A 21,551-nucleotide genomic window follows, 5' to 3' on the forward strand; every position below is an offset into this window, starting at 1 on the left:
TTCAGCTGATTCTATTTAAATCACCCTGACATATAAAAAAATCACATGCATTTTCCAACCCTGCTTAGACTAGAAAAAGGATAAAACTATATAAGGTTTTAATTTTATACCTTTTCATTATTTTTGATATTGACTTTCATTAAACCTTTGCTATACTGTCATTATTTATTTATTTATTGCTTTTGAGATAAATAGTTTTGTTTTCTTTTAAATGTTTATTCTTCTTGGTAATATATTCTTGATTATTTCAATCAGTGAAAACAAGATGGCCTATAAAATATTCTGCCATTTTCAAAATGTCTTGTGGTTTAGGACTCTTCTCTGAAACTATTTTTGAAGTAGAACTGTAGGATCATGGAATGTTTTCAGTTATATTTCCTTTAAAACTAAAAGGCCAGAAGGAAAAATGAACGTACAAGCAAAGATGAAAGGATTAAAATTGTAGTACAGAAGATAACATTTTTTTTGAGCTTATCTCATAATGGTCATTTGAGAATTTTAAAATTAAAAATGTAGATTTGATCCAAGGTTGAGGCATTTGCTATAATGCATTGGAATACTCTGAAAGCATTATATAATCAGAGTGAAGTCTTTGGAATTTTTCCAGTCTCATCTTGCCAAAAAAACAACATTTTCCTCAGTGCATTTCTTCACTGCTCCATCAGATGATTTCTCTCCTTTATTTATGGAAAATGTGATAAGTACTTTGTTTCTCATCAAAATTGTTTCAAGTGATGTTAAAGTATTTTGTTTTTCTGATTTGTGTGCAATATTACAAATTATAGCGTTACTTTTGCATAAATTAGAAAACTGATCTAAAAACAAGAAAAGAAGAAGAGATGAAAACAATTCAGGGTAGGATTCTATTTTAAATATTTTTAAAATCATCATAATGTGGAATGCACATATTTATTTCTGACAAATATTTTAACTGAAACTTTTCTTTATGGGAACTAATTCTGAGCTTATCTCTCTGGGAAAAAAAAAATCTGAATATTTCATAATATTAAAACCATTGGCCGTATTATTACTGTGGCAGTTTATTATTCTTTGACTTAAGCAAAATGACTTGGGACAGATTTTCATGCTGGCGTGCAGAACAAATTTAATTCAAACTGAGATGAAAGGCGGTTAATGTAATTGTAGCCTATTATCCTATGCAGGCTTGAGTTAAGAAGCAAACCCAACAGACAGTCAGAAAATGATGGATAGAAAATAGAAACGCTCAAGGCTGGTGAAATAGAGACTTGTGAAGGGATTATGCCGTAACTGTTCCCACACAATCTCTGCATCAGTAATATCCCACCTCTGCCGTATGTCTGGATTACCAAACAGGATTTTTGGATGACTTCCTGGGTTTTCTTCATTTACCTCTGACGTCAGAAAAGGTCCCTGTTTAGTAAATTTTAGTACTCTGTAATCCTGATTTTTTTTTTTTTTGGCTTATTAATCTGCCACATTCATCAGTCCCAAGCATGCACTACAGATTTCTGTTACAGCCTTTTTTCCCTTTCTTTTTATTTGTTTCCTTTTCATTTTGAATGTACTTTAACAGAGAAACAAGTGGTCATCCTATAGTTACTTAGAGCCTAAGAGTGTAGTTTGATCACAAAATTTGGGTTGAAGGATTGACTATTTAAGGTGCAGTATGGGATGATAGAATTGTTTTTTGAGGACAGTGTCTTTCATTGTCACTCCCAGCTGGTATGATAGAATTCTAATCTATCGCAAGTTAGTAGCTAACAATTTTTCTTTCATCAATCTGTCAATGTTTAGGGTGATTTTGTACCTATTATTTTGAAAAGTGCTTTATTTTTTGCATTGCCCTTTGGGAAGTTATTGGGAGTGCTTGCAGATTTAAACACTCTGTTTGGCACTGCACTGGCCTATGAGTAGGCACTGCTGTTCATGGTAGTTCTCTGCAGCATGCTCATCAAAACCAACATAAACAGAGTTTGAACTCTGTTCAAGACTGACAGGCCAGGACTTCTGTTGTAAAATACTTTGCAGTAACCTGTCATGAGGCTATAGTGTGATTTTTAGTCACTTTCCCTTTTACAGCCATTTATTTTAAGTTTTCTTCTTAAAGGCAAGATAACTTTTTTTAGTAGAGCCAGCCAAGACCAGAAGTATTGGCTGATATACAGTTGTTGTCATGACATAATAAACAGTAACATTTATTTCCACTTATTTGGTGCTTCATAATGGAATATCAGTGTCATCTGGGCTAAGACTTTGCGCTATCCATGGGCTAATGGAGTTTGAGGCCCTTCATAGTAAGGGACCAGAGGAAAACGAACATATGTATTTATCTTCATGATTATTTTAACCACCCATGTACTTCTGTGTGTTCTACTCTTAATAGATGTTTCTCTATCTCTTTGAATTGGTATCACTTTTTAGTAAAGTCAAATAAAAGACGGTGCAGCTTAGATGGGGTTGATAGCTTAGATATTAACAAAGACTTGAAGCTGAATGTGGTTATGGTAGAACAATGGTTGTCAGTAAGAGATGAACTTAATAGACTTTGCTGTGTATGGGATGGGAGAGTAAAGGAAAAGTGCATAAAAGACTAATTTTAGGCAAGGAAAGAATTTATCAGAACATATGGAATAGATATTGAAATGGTACAATGGACAAAAACTCAGTTTTAAAGGCCGCAGGAAAACAAGTATGATAAATTGATATTATCAACATACTTTCTGAATGACTCGTAAGAAATTCCACAGACACCTAGGAATATTGAACGTGTGACTTGAGGACACCATGTAAAAATTCGAGTTTGGCCTCCTAATATTAAGAATGATAACTTGCCACTTGCACATAATAAATTACTTAAACCTTTTTCATATTTATTCTTCACATTCATATTGTATGAATCCATTAACACTTAAGGTTGAAAAATGTTGATACAGCGCACAAAATCAAACATATTGCTACTCTTCAACATAAGACAATTTATAAACATTCTTATAAAAAAAAGGCCTTTCATCCATTAAAAAAATAAATAAAAACCTGTGAAACTTAGTTATAATTTTCTTCTGAAAGCATATCTTATATTTGAAGAGAAAGCCAGCAATTATCATTAACTTGGTAGTAAACATGAGCAGTGTTACTATTTTATGTATTTGTCCATAACTTTTTAGCTTGAACTTCCAGGAAATACAGAGAGAGTGGAAGAAAATGGTTTACTTTTGAATGGATAACTGAGGGAGAGATTGGAGGATAAATGTTAATAGCTGGCCATGAGGTCAGTAGCTTGATGAACACTTTTGTACTGAACCAAACCAGAGTACTTGTATGTAACCTGGTAGGAAATGCCTCCTGTACTTGCGAATGGGAGCTAGGTCTCTGGAGGCAGGCCAGAGTATAACCACTCATTCATTATTGCCACTTAAAGCAAATGATCATAGCCTCATAGCACACATTATAACCAGTATAACTCCTAATTCACAGATATGAAGCATATATTATGCTTCAAATATGCTGAAATGTGTACTGTCTTTTGGAATATGTACAAAAATTACTACAAGGAAAGCTCATAAGGAAATAATTCAGCAAATAGAAAATTTTGTAATTGGAACCATAATTAGTGACTAAAGCAGAGCAATAGATATGTGTAATGAAGTATGTTTGGATTTAAAGACAAAACTAAATTTAATCAGAACTTAGCATATATACTCGCATGAGTAGTTTTAGATGTAGTTTTATCTTTTTACTGTGCTGAAAATGGAGTGTTTAAATAGTATCTTTCATTCTGGTTAAAGCAGACTTCCTTAATTCATAAGAACTCCACCTCATCTTACTACTAATAAACGTTATGAAATTGTTTTGCAGCAGGGGACAGAGGGGAAGTGTAAGAAAGGGTGATTCCCCTGTGTTTCAGTAACAAAGGCCTGACAGTGAATAGCATAATAATAATAAAAAAAAAGTTTTAATAAGTTGGATGAAAAAGAAGAGTACATACGGGGGGAAAGCTTCTGTCACTGCAGATGCTGGGAAACCCAGGCTCAGTGTGATGCCTAGATAGACATCCCCTGGCATACTGCACAGTTTCTTCCCATGGAATAGCTTTCTTCCCACACTGTGGCAATGTAACAGAGTCTCATGGCTTTGGACAGGCTGGGAGGTTCTTGTTCATAATTCCCATAGCATGCAGCACAGGACTGCACAGGGCGTTCCAGTACATCCCCTTACAACAGCTCTTCGTGCTCATGTACTGTCTCCTAAGGCCAGTAGTCCAGACATGGCATGCCCAAAATTGCCAGCCCCTTGAATAAAATGTCTTCTGCGGGGTTCACTATACAGAAAGTATAATAAATGTGATAGTATATTAAAATGCTTTTACTGTATTATAATTCACTTAAAATATTATTGTTCATATTTTATTATTTCATCATGCAGTATGCTGAAATGGTAGCTGTAAAATTGTATTGCCATTTTCTCCTCAAGTTTCGTGAAGGTCGTGTCTAAAATTATCAGGAAATTAATGATTATTGGGGTTTGGATGAATACTTGTCTATGGCAAAGTATTACATACCTAATAATTTTTGTATCAAACATTCTTTTGTGTGCTTCCTTAAGCAGTAAGACCTGTGGTGCATTACACTGATTTTTATGGATAATCTTATTTTATGTATTCTTATTGTTTTCCCTTTTCCCTTTTTCTTCTTCTGTAATATAAATAGAAATATAACACCAGAAAATGTGTATGTGATTCTGAAAATCCTTGGTTTCTGATAATTATTGACCCACAGGAGATGGTTTCACCTGGTTACAAGGACAGCTGAATGGTGAATGGAAGCTGTATGGAAACAGCTCTTTTTTTTCCTTCTTTTAAAAATTTTTTTTAATAGAGATTTTCAAGAAATAAAGAAGTCCCATTCTGTGGTAGGAGTGAACTAAGCTCTACCTGATTTTGAAAAATGAGCATGGTAATAAACACCAGGTTTGAAACCATTGAAGAGAACAACAGAAAGGCAGGCAGTATTGAACAGTGTGCTTGTTAGCTCATATGACATTGAAATAAGAAAGTTTTTTAATATCACTTACAAATAAAATAGCACAACCAGCAAAAACTCCTTGCAGTTTAAGTTTCTCTAAGAGAACAAAGTAATGAAAGAGTATTCCATGCATTAACTGAGCCAGAATTCCTGTGGGAAGATATTTCTATGAAATTTAATAGGCAGTGATAAGTTTTCTCTTTGTTTTATGAAACATTCTGTATGCTTAATAGCAAATTATAATTTTGCTGGAGACTTCTGTACAATAGCCAAGAAAACTTAAGATAGTTATTTTCTACTAAAGTACGTGACATTTTTAGAGAAATGTTGTATAACTTGATTGGATCCCTATGATATTCCATAGGTTATTTCATGCCTCTGAAAACAAATATATATTTATAAGAAGGGTATTTTTCCTGTGCTTTCAATGTACAATTTTTTCCCCAGCAGCCACAGTCTGGATGCAGTTTGCTGTATTCAGCCTAAACTTCGCCTAGCATCCTGTGCATGGTCTGCTGCCTGTGGTACACCATTGTGCTATGCACATGGCAGTAATTTCTGGCCCCAGAACTGATTGCCATGGCCTAGTTACAGTTAATAGTTTAGGATTAGCCTCTCTAGAGCAGTCTGTGTAGCTTTGGAGCACATCTAGGTTCTCTTAGGTGCTGTGAAAGTCTAGTCATTATTTTATGCTTATAGGTATTTTGTTGTTTTCATATAAAAGAATTTGAAATAACGTGTTTGTGTGTTTGAAGCTGAGGATGTATATTCCATCGCTGAAGGAGCGGCTTGAGCATATGTGGAAGGTTACATAAGGGTGCAAAGCCTGCTCTGATAGAGGTTTGGGACTGTGCATGTTAGGGGGGATTTACTTGCAAATAGTTTCTGCAGTGGTCAGCTGCCTGATCAGTGCTGTCTCCTTGGAGAGAGTCAGTGGAGGGATCGATGGCACCCAGGGGGTGAGCAGACCCTGGGTCAGATAGTGGCAGATCCTGTGCTCAGCCTCCCAGCCCTGCTCCCATTTATCCAACAGTGGACACAAAACACTGAGGCCTGCAGCAGGTGTCCACTTTAAGCACAACTGAAGTGCCTTTTCAGGAGCCTCATCACTGTTGGTTACTTTTTGAAGAAGAGAGGTTCTTCCAGAAAGTAGCTCATTCTGATTAAGAAATATATCCCATACTTTATATTTCCTTGTGCTGGTGCTGCTGCTAATCAAGCTCATGCTATTTGGAATAAATATTCTAGCTACATTTGTATAAAATCTGTGCTTTATTTAATGGGAATGTTTGCTTTTGTCTTTTTTCCCCCCTGCAGCTGTGACTCTGAAAATAGGTATCTTGGAAATCCACTTAGGGGAACGTGTTACTGTGAGTACTTATATTTTTTGATGTTCAGTACTTAAATGCTGTTTATGCATTGTGTGGTAATTTTGTTGCCTCTGAAAAACTAAATATTTTTCTTGGGATTTTTTGAAGCTGGGGCCTATTGATTCTTTGAAAAATGAAATGCCCCCTTGGGCTTCTCTGGTTGTTACTAGAGAAAGCAAATTAAAGTCTACTGGAAGTTACTCCAAAGGTAGAGGAAATGACCAAGTCACTGCATTATAACTCTGTATGTGAACAAAAGGAACATATAATTGCATCATTATTTAAATGACAGAATTTGTGATAGGAAAATGCAAATAGACCAAACAGTAGCATTTTCTTAGGGCATTGTGAATGGCTTAGCCAGTGTACCTCCAAGGGGTGTGATGCACAGCAGTTCTCCAGACTATCATAAACGGTAAAGCACCTGTGTTGTCTGCATGTCCTTATAGTTGCAGAAAAGGTGCCTTGGGCAAATCAACTTTTAAAGCATTACATTTCTGATAGTCCTATTGAAAGACTGGAAGGCATAGGAATGCTTATTACCCATGTGCAGAAATCCCTTAGAGAGATGTGCCAATTTTGCTGAGCCAATATCAATGTTAAATAGTAATTTTAATCATCATAAAAAACTGTGATGCTGAAGAACACTGTGTTATCTCTTCAGACTTCTGCACATACCTGCTCCATGTTAGACTGAATCCATTTGTCTATTATTCCCCAACATCATTCCGACCTCCAATTTAAATTTACATAGAGTAGTATCTCTGGGTATATTCCTAGCATCCATTCAGAACGCACACAAAAGTTTTGTTTTAGAATCTCTTTAAGGCATAATCTACCTAACAAATGAATGTTTTTCTCTTTACTAATGTTTCTTTCTACCTTTAATGGTTTGCATCTGCAAAATCTGTTTTACTGAACAAAATAGACGTACTATATTACAGATGTTGACATATGCCTAGGCTTACACCTTTTGCCAATTATAAAATTATTTTGCTTTTTTTCCACAGACAAGTTTGTTTGTAACACTTCAAATTGCAGGTCCATGTTTAAATAATTGATTTAAAACATACTATTGTAATTGTTGATATTTGATATAAAATAGACCTAGTTGGAAATACTCCTTAGAGTTATGATTAGAAGATAATTCAAATCAAATAAATTAATTTTCATTTGTTGTTTGTCTCCATGGATACGTTCTTACTATTTTAAACCAGAAATTTCATTATTCAGAGATTTGGATTTTCTTATCTGTTTTATAAATTATATGGAATCAAAGATAGGTAATGAGTACATGAGAAATAGTGCTAAAGAAGATGTTTTGGATATGTCCATCAGTGTTTGTTTTGCCCCTTAAAAATCAAAGCTATTAAATTTAGAGGTGGAAAAGAAATGACGGTAATGAGATTTGTAGACCTCAGGCACCTCCACGGAAAACCTTATTTTTTGCTATCATGTTACAGTTTGGGTCTATAAATCATATTGGAGACAAATTGTACTGTATTCAAGATAGCCTTTCACCTTTATCCCACTACCAGTATTCTGTCAAATTTGAAAATATTTTAAAGATCTTGTTGTTTTGGAATGATAAATCTTCTAATACTTTCAGTAATTTAAAATGTAGCTTACAAACTATTATATCTGGAGGTAAGAAGGGATCCGCACTAATTAAAATAATGGAATTCTGTCTGTCTAACATTTAGTGGATAATGTATCATAATGAGAAATGATTGTTAATTTATGGATAACGGGCAGACCTAAGATTTCAGTGACAATTGCTTATCGGCAGCATTCATTACCTGCTAAATCATGTATTAAAATTTGTCATAAAGCGCAGCTTTCATTTCTTATATGCTTAAGTATTTTAAAGTATGACTTTAATATTAACTGTCATTTATATAAGAATGTTTTGCTTCTGTAGAAGATATGCATTTGGATGCTATTTTTCTGTACTTATTTCGCTACTCCATAGGAACTTCCTATTTAAACACCTGTATTGCCAATTGCTTCTCCTTGAAGTGAAGCATATTCTTGTTTTATACATCATGCTAGTAGTTATTGCTCAGGAGGAAGGAAAATACCAAGGAAAAACAAATGAACAGAGAAGAGTGTATACTTATAATCAGCATAGGTTTATGAGAAATAAAACTTCTAAGCAAATTTGTTTCTTCCTTTTATAACCAAAATCAGTGAATGAATGGCACTGAAATAGGAATACCAGAATAATTCTCTGTAGTGGCTGGGATCTTCTGGAAAGCTTTTAGTTACATGCTTAAGTTTAGCCATCTTCAAAATGAGTACATTTTATGTGCTTAAATTTTATTTTTATTCACTTGTGTAAATGCTATCCTTAACTGGAATGTTTTTCTTAGCTCAAGCTTTAGAATTCAGTTCTGAGTATATGGCCAACTTTTGTATGATATGGGTTGGCCTGAGTTTCTCTTAACATCAGGGTGTGGATTGAGAATGCTTGTTGTCTGATAGAAACTTCTGCAACTCTTGATACCTACTGCCATGTAAAAATTCAGCTATTTCCACCTCTTGCTCTCTTCCCAACAAGCCTAACTCTTGCCTGCACTTCTCCCTCTTGCCTGTCATCCCTATCCTAAAGACCAGAAAGGGGGAACAGACTGGTGTTGATCTAGGCCCTGGTATTAACATCAATTGACTGTTAACTTAGTAAGTAATCTCTAAACCCAGTAGTTAGCCAGTGGGATAGCACAGATTATTTTAATTTCTTCCTTATTTTTTTCTTCTAGTAGTGATAGATAGTAAGCGCAATATGAGTGCTGTGCATAGATATTGCTATGACTGTAGAAGTGATGTGAGCACACTAATGAGAACAGAAGAACACTTACAGAAAGATCTGGCATGATCAAAAAGAATGATATATATATGTGCGTACTTACGTGTGTGTGTGTGTATATATATATATATAAATGAGTTTTATATATCATGTTGAAACATTATAGATGTTAAAAAAATACAGATGCTATCACAGGAAGATAAACAACAGAAATGTCATCAAATTCTATGAATGACAGGAGCAGCTCATTAAACATCACATTTCATTCTAATGCATCATTTCAAATCTTGGCAGCACTGGACATGAGTAGTTTCCCTACTTGGTTAAAATTATCAAAACTTAGTGAAAGTAAATAGAACATTCATAATGGGACATTGCAATATTATATTATACAGATTGTGTGAAAACTTCAGCCTATTGCTTCTATTATACTTACTTTAATTTCATTTTTCATGACTTCTTGGCATGGTTGAAAAAGCACAACAGCGAAAACAAACTTGTCAGAGGATGAGAATGAGAACAAACCCCAAACACAGATATAAAAATTAGAAAAATATTGAAAGTATAAGAATGTATGAGCAGCTGTATGATGGTCTATCTGTTCTACTACCATGCTGTGAGTAGCTGAATATATGAATATCAGGGGAATAGTATAGGAAATGGATGACTATACAGTGATGTTTCCTTCTTTGCATACAACAATTTGCAGCTCAGGAAGTTCATAAGAGGAAGGATTTCTTGGGCCAGGAATGTCGGAAATGCCACTGTTTAGTAATATGAGAGAAAATAATATCCAAGATTTTTTATAAATAATAAAAATTAGAATATATATATAAAAAAGGAGGAGCTTCATTAATTGAAGAGGCAGATTTGTTTGCCTTTGTAAGTGCTCTTGGAGAGTTCTGCTTCTGGGTTTTTCCTCTGTCTTTCTAGGTAGGAGGCTCAGTATCTCCAGACCTTACTGTTAGAAACCCATTTTTCTGTGTACGATTGCAAGCTGATTTAATCCATATAAATGAATTTTGAATGGAGGCCAGAAATGGTTGTTCAGCTGACTTATGCATGTACGCAAACCATAAATATAGTATTTTGTCATGATGCATTTGTATTTGTTTTCGTTATTGTTCTTTGGTATCTGAGCCAGTGTGATGTATAACAGTGACACCTAGATAGCAAAGTACGCATCCAAATTGCTGGATTAGTTCTTCAGATGTCAGCATTAGAAATATGCTGCTGTCAGAACCAGTGCTCCTGGGTGCAAAGGAACATGCAGCAACCAGATGGTTTTAGACTGATTGGAAAGAGTCACTGGGACAAGTGCCACTTCTGAGATTCTGACCCGGGTTGTATTTGGACACAGTGCTTTAAATCATAAATGGATATATAGTTAAACCAGTGCTCTAGAGAAATGAGAGTTTAAATACATAATTCACGATCTGTTTTTACATAGAGGGTGGATTATAAGCTTGCTTACAGTCACTCCTTTTGAAAGGATATTATACCTTACTGCATAAACTTCTTTCAGAAATCTGCATAATTAAGGTCAAAAGCTTTCCAAAATGTCTGCTATATGTACGTTACTTTAAGTGTCTCAGTTCCAATGCTACATTTCAAACAAAGAGAGTATCTGTTTCCGACAACTACTCTGTGCAGACATAGACTAGACGCTTTCATCAAATCAGTACTGTGAGTATAAACTGCGTTATGCACCTGCATGGTTGTCAGAATTTCTAGATGAGTTGTTTAGCACAAAGCATTCACAAGTCCTCTCTGCTTTGGGTCCATTCTGTTAAAACTCCCAAGTAAGAGTGTGAGCAGAAACTTTTCCTGTGCTCCAAGCAGAGTTGAGCTACACTGCTGGATCAGAGCTCTCCAGTGTTGCCCGTGCCACCAGGACAATTCCTAGCCAAAGCCCACTTGAGTAGCCAGCTAAGAAAAAGTACTTAAAAACTATACTCAGATATACCTTGACAGACCTTTGTTTCTTTCTCCCTTTTACTGTTTTAAATGTGCCTAGAAGCACTCTTCTCCTCTGCTTTTGGAATCTGAGATCAACAGTGGTAGTTCTTCATTTGGTTGCTCTTTTGAAATAGGCAGCAGTAGTGGGTTACGTGGCAAGACAATTCAAAGTATGAAGCATTCACAGATTCTGCAATGCACCATAGGAGTGTAGTTGCAAGCAATAAAATTGCAATAACTTATCATTTTGATTAATCTGTTTGTCTAACCCAAAGGTGAACAACATTTTGTGGATGTATGACTATATATAGTCTCAAAGGGAAATCAGAAGAATTTTGTATTTTGCGTTCAAAAGGATATGCATTATGTATCCAGGGTAATATTATAGACTTTGCTATGTTGCAGAGCAGGCCTGCTTTTAAATTTGTGGGAGATTAGAAGATGACCTTTGAGAAGGATTAGAGAATCCAAGAATGTGTAGAGGTAAAGAGGGATGGGTCACTTACGAAGAGAATTAAAACAGGGATGGACTAAATGATTCATGGCCTTCTGTGAAGTTAAAACCTATTTATTGATTTTTTTTTATTACTCCTCCACCCCCCTCCCCCAACATCTTTGCCAGAATATCTGTCTCTAAAGGAGATTTGGCTTGTTGGATTTAAAGCCTTTAGAAAAGAGGAAGCACTAATATCTGTCCATAAAAGTGGCTGAAAGGCCATACAAATTTTAACTGTTTTCCTAGCTTTGTTGTGTTTTCTTCCACAGCTCTATTTTTTCTCTCAGCTCAATGTTTTAGGAAATGTCAGCTGTGCAGTAAATCATCGGCCACTGTTTCATGTGTTCTGGGATGAAGCATATAAAAAAGTGGGGTGGTAGGCCCATCCGCAGAAACCTTAAGGTGACACTGCAAAGCACTGTCACCACTCAGTGTCCTTATTGGCCCAGTGGACATAATGGGAGGAAATGTAAAGTTGGGGAAAGAGTTGCTGAATTCTCAGTTGTTCATCAATAAAAAGATCCAGCGTAACAACTAGTGGGGAAATAATACTTGTAGATTTAAAACAAATCCAAGGATATCTTTAAGTTATTTTATTATTACATTATTTTCTTATATTTCACTTAAAATACATTTCATGGATGGATGTGATAGTATGTGAGGTATTAAATATTTTGTAGCAGTTTTTGGGAGAGCCCTATGAATAATAGGTTTACAGCTTTACAATGCCATTCCATATTCTCAGCATTTAAACAATTATAGCTCTTCCTTGTTTCCTTGGCAGGCGTGCAGATAGGATAGCAATGTTCAGTTCTCTTGGTATATCAGCAACTTACCAAGATACTTTCGTAACTGAAATTGGTGAGGAAGCACGGTGTGTGTTCAGAGGATGCTCTTCAAATAAAATCTGGTATCTCTGAAGAGAGCTCGAGAGGAAAAAGGGAATGCTTCTGGCTGTAAAACCTTGTAAGGTTTATATTGCAGTCCTGGAGCTGCGTTAGCCCCATTGCCTGATACTCCAGGACTTCAAAAAGGGCAAAATAAAGAGGAATGACGGTCCTTACCCATTTTCGCTCCCCTTCTAAAGAGTAAAATTTTGTTTTTGAATCTTTTAAGGGATATTGTTATGCAAAGCGTGTGGTGTCTGAAACAAAACCAAACGCTTAGTTCTTATGTTCCTTGTATCCCTATTTATATCCAAAATTTCCTTTTATTTAAAATTCTTCTCAATAAAAATTAAGAAAAATAAATCTTAACTGATTTTTGATATCTGCACTTTGGGGTAAAGGTTTTAGTACTTCTTTAGGGGTGTTTATATTTTTCCTTTCTGACTTTTTGCTTGTTTGTAACAGCAAACCATCTTTCAAGATACTGCTGTGGGGGATAGATTTTAAAGGTCAGTAATTTGTGGCAGCATCTTACTTATATTCACTTTTTAGAAGCATCAGTTCAATACTATCTTAAAGCACAATGGTCCTCAGATAATGCATTCTTATTTTTGTTGTCGAAATACATTTCAGGCTTAGTCTGACCAGTTGATAGTTCAATCTACCTGGTCTTTCCTTAATATTTGAACATAACTTTTTTTCTTTTTCTCGACTTTATAATTTGAGTTTCGTTATAGGCCATACACACAAGCAGCCTCTGAAGACCGTTGTTCTAGGAGCAGGTGGGTGCAAGATCTGGGATGACGCTTGGCTCTGGTTGCTCTCAGCATATGAGTAGTTCTCACAATCAATAAGCGAGAGTAGAAGATGGCTGTATGGGTTAATAGCTGTTGAAATACATAATGCAATCTGTCAGCAAGAAGATTAAATGTGACTTTTAAACACTGTGTGTGCACAAGTGCATGTATATGCATTTATGAACTTAGAGCATGACATCCTTTATTAAAATAATAATAATTAAAAGGATCAAATAAAGCATGTATTAGAGATGGCTATAAGGCACTAGATGGCAGACTTGCTATGCTTAGGAAAAGATTCAACTCAAGAACATTCCAAGGAGACTGTTTTTGGAGATAAACAGCAAGTAGAACTTTTAATACCACTGTTAACACAGATGTTCCGGATATTTAAAAACTAAGTTGAATCTTAAAGGGCAGAAACAATAAATTTATGCTACTGAAATGGTATTTGTTTTAGTTGAGTTGTGAGATATGTACTAGCAGTTAGATTCTCTGCTACTGATATGTAGAATTCCTGTTTCTTTTTGGGACAGCATTAATTTAAGCTGGTTACATATTGTAATTGTAAAACTGTCATGCTTGACTTCAATTAATGAGTTCCTCCAATTATATCCAGCACTGATTGACTTTGATACAGACTGAGGCAATTTTTATTATTTATAAATACATAAGAATGTCTGTCATTGTCTTTTGAATATGCAGGCTTATACAACTAAATTCTATTTAAAAAGAAATGCTGGTGTTTCAAGACTCTAGTAGAGCAGATTATAGTTTGAATCAGGCAATTCTAGGTAGTTTTAGAAAAGATTAGTCTCAACAAACTAAGAACATGGAAAAAAAAAAGCAACAGAGTGTTTGCCCTAAGCTAAAATAACCACACAAATGAATTGTAGCCTTCCAAGGAATTAAAACAATAACCATACCAAGCTCCTAATTAAGTATCACGATCTCACCCCAGGCTCTGTGTACTCATTTGCCAAATGCTAGGTTGGCTTGCAGTTAGTTTTGGGCAGGCTAAAGAAACAGTTTTGTTGCCAGTCATCTTCAGATTTTGCTATGAATTGGCAAATCTTTCTATTTATTTTAAAATTGGGAATTTTCTCTGTGTATCTGTTTCAGAAGTCAGACTTGAGTTTTGAAATAAGGATTATTGCCTTTCTCTGATAGTTTTTACTTATGTATCAGTGAATTTACCAGCTGACATCTCCTTGCATGTACTATTTATGTTACTTTTGCCAAAGTAGATCGTTTAACTTTAGTGACAATTTGTTTAGATACACTTTTTTATTTAGAGTACATTTAGCCAAAAAAAGATGGCTAAAGATGGAGTTTCCTAAATTTTAAGCAGAAGTTGATAATAGACAAATATTTAAATGTATGCAAATAGATGTCTGAACTAGGTTCTTTCATTATTTATATGGTTATTCCATGGATGCCATAATATTTTGTAACTATTACTATTACATTCAAGTACTACGTAATGTTAAGAAAATATAAGCAATATAAATAATGATTACTTATAAAATGCTGCTCTGTAAAGGGAGAATCTGGCCTGGGGAACTCATTAAAAAGAAATACTTTTCACTATACTCTAGCCCACAAGTGAAGCATTTTTTTGATTTAGAAGGAAACCGATCCAAAGATCTGCATATATGCAGTATTTTATTTTGTTTATTGACCTGGAATTCACTGAGATGGGTACTTTTTTGAGTTGTTACGTTGTGCTTTGCATGTGTTTTTTTTTTTTTTTTTTTCCTGGCATGGCCCTAAAGAAGTGGAGTGTCACTCCTCAAACACCTGGGAGGCCTTAGAGCTCCCCAAGCCTGGTGTTGTAAGAAGCAAATGGAACGGGAAAGGAACCGTCTGTATTTCTTTAGTTTACCTTCTGTTGGAGTAGGGAAATCCAGCTCTTTTACCTTTGTGATGGGTTTACAGTTGTATTGCTTCTACTGCTGACTTCCTAGGGAAAAGAGAATTCTTGATCAGAGAGACTTTGAGGAGAGATCTGTAGTGAAATCTTGAACCAGTTGAAATAAGAAAAAGCAACAAAAATACCTGGCTTCAATAGGAAAGGAGCTTAAGGTTTGTAGGAGAATTTCTGTTGGTTCCTTTGGGAGTTCTTCAAACGGTCTAATAGCTTTTCTATGTCAGCTGGGATATTTTTCGCCACTGGCTAATATGAACTGCTTAAGGACAGCTTAGCCTCTTCTATTATTACAGCCTGAGCACTTAATTAACTGTCTTGTTAGCACAAGACTTGCTATGCAGGTGTCTTGAACCACCTAATCTTAGCACACATTTGAAAAAATCAAGAGAGCAGTCAATAATGTTTTCTGCTTTATAATGAGTGGTGTGAAGCCCTTACATGGTATTTGGATGAAGGGCTCTGATCATTGAAATATACCGAGGTTTATTTATGCTTAACAACAATGGTAGAACTTTGGATTTATGAACTTTAAGAAAATTTATATTATGTTGAAAAATGGCCATTATCAAGTTCAGCTTTCTCTTTGAATTGCTAACAGCTCAATTTCAGCATATTTTAAAGTAGTCAGTGACTCGTCACTTTTTCTTAGCTTGAATTGTAAATATCATTTTAAAATATATTACAGAAATATAACTCATTGGCAGCGAAGTGTAATTTACTCATCACTTGATATAAAGGGTAACACTGGGAAAAAATGGAACTGCAAACTGTGTGAGGTCAAAACTCAGCAATGCACATTAGCAAAATAGATACAATAGCAAATGACATTAAGGGAAATTTGAAAAATATCACTGTCAAGAAGCATGAAGATACACTGGTGGAGAAGTAATATATATGCATTTGATTTGTCTCTTTGTGTTCACTAGCATGAGTAAATGAATATGCTTTATTGTGTTACCCCCTTAAGGAAGTGCCATGACAATCAGAATAATTTTGTAAAAATGATAAGCTGTGCAAAATATGGGCAGAATTTTTTTTACAAAGGGCAAGAATCTCACTTTTTTTTGTCAATAAAGTGACATTTTCAGGATTCTAGTCTTGTTGAGTAGAAATGTGTATCGCTTCTGTAGAAATCCGTGAAAATACAGCTAGACAGATTTTCAAGTATTAGAACTGTTTGTGACATTAGGAACAGCTAATGAAAGAAAAGATGAGGGTAGGACTTTATTAAACCAAGCAGTCGTTTATATGGTAGAGAAAAACTGAACTGATCTTGAAAAGACAGTGCAAAACTACATCATGCAGATAGATTGCTTTCCTTGTGTTCATTGTAATGGATTACTTACCATGATACTAGATCTGTGAAGATCAGATGTAGAAGATATTCACTGTCTGTGCTTTTTCAATAATGAAAGCAAACAGGCTGTCACATTGTTCTCTACATTTTGTTGTTATTTTGCATGATATTCCAGTTCCTAGATAAGTTGTGTTAAAGAGCTCATGTCTGACATCTATCACAAAGTGGAAATAGCTCTGTGTTAAGCTAGTCACTGCTAGACAAAGCAGAAAATGGAGTGGTTTATTCTGTTTGTGCACTTTGGTTAGCAGTACTTCCTTGTGTGGCCAAAAAGGTCATGAGTTAATAAAAACACAGCTGTAGCCGGTTCCTGTTTCACAGAAAAAAATAGTGCAATGAATATTACCTTTAATGTCTGACAGCTGTTTGGGGTGGAAATTGAATATTGCAAGTTATTTCAGAAAGGAGGTAGTGAGCCCTGCCACAGTGGCCAAGGTTCCCTCTCTGAAGCAAAGAATAAATCTCCACTGAGGAGTGGGTGACTGAGAAAAATCAGCATTTCAAGGCTCTATTTTTTTCTCTCTGTGTTATTTCCATTTGGTTAGCTTAAGCAAACAGTTTATTATTTTACATGCTTAACCGCCAGCTCTACCATCAAAATGTGCAGGGAGTGGGGAAAATAATCTGGGTTTATTTTTTCTTGCCAGTCTCTTCTTTCTCTCTGTTTTAAAGGCTGCATAGGCTAGAGTAGGCAATATTTGTAAATGAATTGAAGTTTTAAGATTTCATCACTGAGCCAAAAGCAGTGAAAAATTTATTATTTAAATCAGCAGATTTTAATAGAAATACACCTGCTCTTATTTTAAATGAAAAGATTCATATCTTACATCTCTTAGAAGTTCTAATGCAAAAATATTCTACTGCCTGTTGTGAGAAAGTGCTTTAGCATATTGTTTTTTTACAATGCAAGTACCTGTTGCAGTTCATGATGCTCTAATAAAGGAGGCTGCACAGTGGGGTATACAACATGTATTTGTATTCAGTATTAACTGAAGCTTTCCTGAAAGCGTTAAGGTTTCATTTGCTATAAGGGATTTTAATCCTCAATACTAACATGTTAAAATTGTTTGAGAAACAACAAGGAATATTAGCAAAGTTGAAACATCTCAACTTCAATGTACATTGTGTGTTTTATACAGCTCATGTAGAGCTGAGCAGTGTGGAGTAAGTTCTGACATTTGGGACTGTAGATTTAGGGTTTCATAAGCAAATATCAGCTAAATGAGGAGAAAAAGGAAGAAAGAATGTTGAAAACACCGAAATATTAAAGGAATACTTTTCTGTGTATATTTGTAGCCATTTTTCAAAGTGCATGTTCTGTTTCCTTGTAATACTTGATCACTCAGAGGTCGCTGTTTAATTTCTGATGTCTGTATTGAATTATTGAAGAGCTGGAACAAAAACGATTACAAATGCCCAACTATGTAGGTTGCTCCAAAGGTAATGCCTCTAATTTATTTCCATGGAAACTACAAGAGATTCAAAGAGCACAATAGCAAATTCTAACAGCAGATTCTCAGCTACAGACAACTGTTTTTCAAGATAGTTAGCACCAATAGCTCTGCATTTTTCACCAGTGATGAACAAGAGTCTGCATGTTGTAAGCAGCTATTTTAGAAAGAACTAAGTTGTCTTCAGAAAGTTTTGGCTGAGGTAGAGTGAACCTAGACTATTAGCAACATTTAGCAACATTAACATTTTGCAAGACAATTTCTTTCAACAAAATTTAGTTACTCAATCTGTTGATTATGACAGCAATCCCTATGTCTTTTTGTAGTCGTTTTAGTGGTTTATCTTTTTAAGGTACATTAAAAGAAACACTAATTTGTTGTTACTCTATTTTTTGTTTTTTATTATAACTTTGAACTTCTGTGAAATTCATTCTCACGTGCTTTCTCTACATGGAAAGAAGCATTTAATTAGTAATTGCTGGAGCCTTTTAAAGCTCATTTCACTCTTACTACATTTATCAGAAATGCAAATTTTGCTAGTTGATAGTCAAGTTTTACAATAAATGACTTATTTTGTTACAATGAACAAGCAATGTTGGATAGCAACATATTTTAATATAACAACAAAAATGAGGCAATGGATGACAGAAGCTGATGATAGAATGAATCAAACAGCTGCTCTGAGCGTTCAAAATAATTATCCTGACTGAAAATAGCTCTGGTAGTAGTCCCCTAACTTTGTAATACAAGCAGAACTTATTTTGGTCACAAATGAATTTGATTTATAGCATTTGATAATGAAACTTGATTTCAAAAGGAACACTTCTGCTGACAAAGTTGAATATGAATAGGGCTATTCTCAACAAAGTTACTGAAAATAGAGAAAAATCGCTTAGAAAGAGCAAAAGAGAGGCAAATTGTCTGTACGCAGAAGAGGTTGAAGTATAACATTTAGAATCCTCATGAATAGGGAGTTCCCTAAATAGAAGAATGTAGGTAGACTGACTGATGGAGCTATGTAGCAGTCATGAGTGGGGTTCCTGCTCTATCTTCAAAAGTGATTTCAAGAAATCAAAATAGAACAGTGCTATTTTATGATGTGTCTGTTCACAGAATTAGTGTATTTGGTCATGCAGAATTATCATGAAAATGTACCAATTCAGGCATGTAATTGTCCTTTTTTTGTCCCTTTTACTGTGAAAAAAATATTGAAATAATGTTATTGGTAGCAGTGAATGGTTAAAATATGGTCTCTTATCTGTGATCTTAAAAGTTTTTGTTAATATGTACACTGTTGTGTGTAAGGCCAGACATTTGTTCAGTGAGTGAAGAGGCGTTTCATATTTCTATGACCTGTACCTTGCTGTTAAACAAACAAGAAATATAAAACTTTAGTCATTGATCAGGTGAAGATCATGTGATCCTCAACATTTATAAAACATGACTTTTCCTGTCACAGTAGACAAGCAATTTTTGGTTACTAACATGTTTTAACATAGGACTAAAACGAGACAGTGGGTGACTGTTAGGTACAGACAGTGGAATGAATCAGCTGCTCTGAAAGGAACTCAGCTGCTCTAAAAGGAGCTAAGCTACGTTATGCGTGGGTCTGTTAGCATGATGCAGGGCTTTTTGACATGTACTGTGGTACTTCTGGCTAGGAACTTCTCTGAACGTTAATTTTTGGAGTTAAAATACTGAACATCTTTCTCTGAACACTTGAATGTAATGAAAAGTTTTTGCGAGTTCACTTTCAATTTTGAAATACATATTAAGAAATGATGTGACAGAATCTGTAGGAGAAAGGCCACCAGTCAACAGCATGAGTCCCATAAATATATCTAGTTATACACATCCTTGCTAGGAACTCAGGTTCATTCTTTCCTTCCTAATGGGAAAAATGGGATGCTCTATTGGAAACAACAGGCAAAAGGGCGATGCAGCTCAAGAGAAAAACAATTCTCTAGAATCTTCTGCCTGATCAAAGTTGCTTAATAAAAACGCCTTTGAAACTGAAATATGCTATGTAGGTATTCAATGCCAGGAAAGTGGAGGAACTAATTTCTAGCACAATTTTTGTTCTTTAGTAGGGCAGGATCATGTAATTATTAATATCATGTCTGGATACTCTTTCCCTAGGGTCTTTCCCTTCAGAATAAACAGAATGAAACTGTTTGTGGGGTACACGTCAGTGGTCACGTAGCTGAATGTATGTTCCTTTTCTAGAAAAAGTTGAAAGAATCGTAGTGAATGATGGAAGGAACAACAAAATAAAAATGATCATATGTATTATTGCTTAATTTGAAATATGAAAAAGGTCATATTCTAGATACTTTCGATTGGCTACTCATGATTAATGGATTGAGTCCTTGGTCTCTTTGTTTCATTTTCTGTCCTGTAATAATGGACTAATAGTGCCTGCTCATCTCACAGTAATATTATAACAAATTCATTAACTTTTCTGAAGAACTTAACTTAGAAAATGATAGTGATGAATACTGTAGAAAGCCATGCTAGAAATTAATTCAGTCTTGGGAGAAGGGTTTGTGTAGTATGTAGTAAATGAGGCATGGGCCCAACACTAAGTACTGAGCAGAGAACAAAATGTTGAATAGCTGCCCATTAAGAGAGCACTCACCCAAAAATAATTCACAGGCAACCTTGGTTGTAGTGGTTCATTTTACAGTCTTAATATTCCTCTTTAACATACCTTTTTGTATATAACTTTATCACTGTTATATTACATATATCCATTTTTTTAAATAATAGCATAATTGTATATTCTTAGAGAGTTTTAGTGGCACTCAGAAGTAGTGAAGTAGAATTTCAAATCTTTCACAGCTTCCATCCAGTCTTTGTTCCTTTGGGAATATTCTTGTATTATAGAAAACACAGTTTACTTCTAATATAAAAGCTTAAATATCAGAATAAGTCTTCTCCCCATTGGATGTGAGCAGAAAACTCCCTTACTAGCCATATTGAAAGACGTGGGTTTCATAGAAGAAAGAGCTCAGTTTTTGAAATTAACAGTAATATTAGGATTAAAGAATTGCTTTGAAATTTATTTTCTCATTCAATTAAATGGCTTTCTTTGCCTAATTATTGTTGTGTTTTCACATGTGCTCATTACTGACATTTTGAATTGATTTTACTGATTTCTGTTGACAGTGAAAGCTGTCAAGAGTTTTGAAAATTTTGAAATAGAGATATGAAAAGGCTCAATAACCATGAGTCCTTGTTATGTCTGGCTGTTGATGATGTTGGGATTGTATTGTGCTCTTGTATCCCAATGTTCTTTTTCTATTTCATTCAATAATTTTTAATACAAAATGAAGGAATGGCTTGAGAACAGAAATTGGACTGTGGGACTCCTCCTTGCCTACTGAGTGCCTGTGTCATTTGACTACCTCTTGTCTCTTTCCATCTGTGTGCAAATTGAATCTTTTTCCCCTGGTGGCCTGAATCCTCCCACTGCTTCTCCTTTGCCTGCACTGA

General features: G+C 35.0%; 1 protein-coding gene across 15 annotated transcripts in view; it reads left to right on the top strand.

Annotated features, from left to right (window-relative positions):
* Positions 1 to 21,551, top strand: part of ATRNL1 (attractin like 1) — a 419,950-nt gene that overhangs the window by 141,305 nt on the left and 257,094 nt on the right. For all 15 annotated transcript variants that reach the window (XR_003075754.3, XR_003075755.3, XR_001467269.4 and 12 more), the window contains exon 21: positions 6,321 to 6,373. Coding sequence is in view for 9 of the 15 variants with exons in the window: in XM_421777.8 (XP_421777.4) it covers positions 6,321 to 6,373 (53 nt within the window). In the remaining 6 variants the exon portion in view is untranslated. The remainder of the gene's footprint in view (positions 1 to 6,320; positions 6,374 to 21,551) is intronic.

Source organism: Gallus gallus, chromosome 6, assembly GCF_016699485.2.
Source record: "Gallus gallus isolate bGalGal1 chromosome 6, bGalGal1.mat.broiler.GRCg7b, whole genome shotgun sequence".
NCBI classification, from domain to species: Eukaryota; Metazoa; Chordata; class Aves; order Galliformes; family Phasianidae; genus Gallus; species Gallus gallus.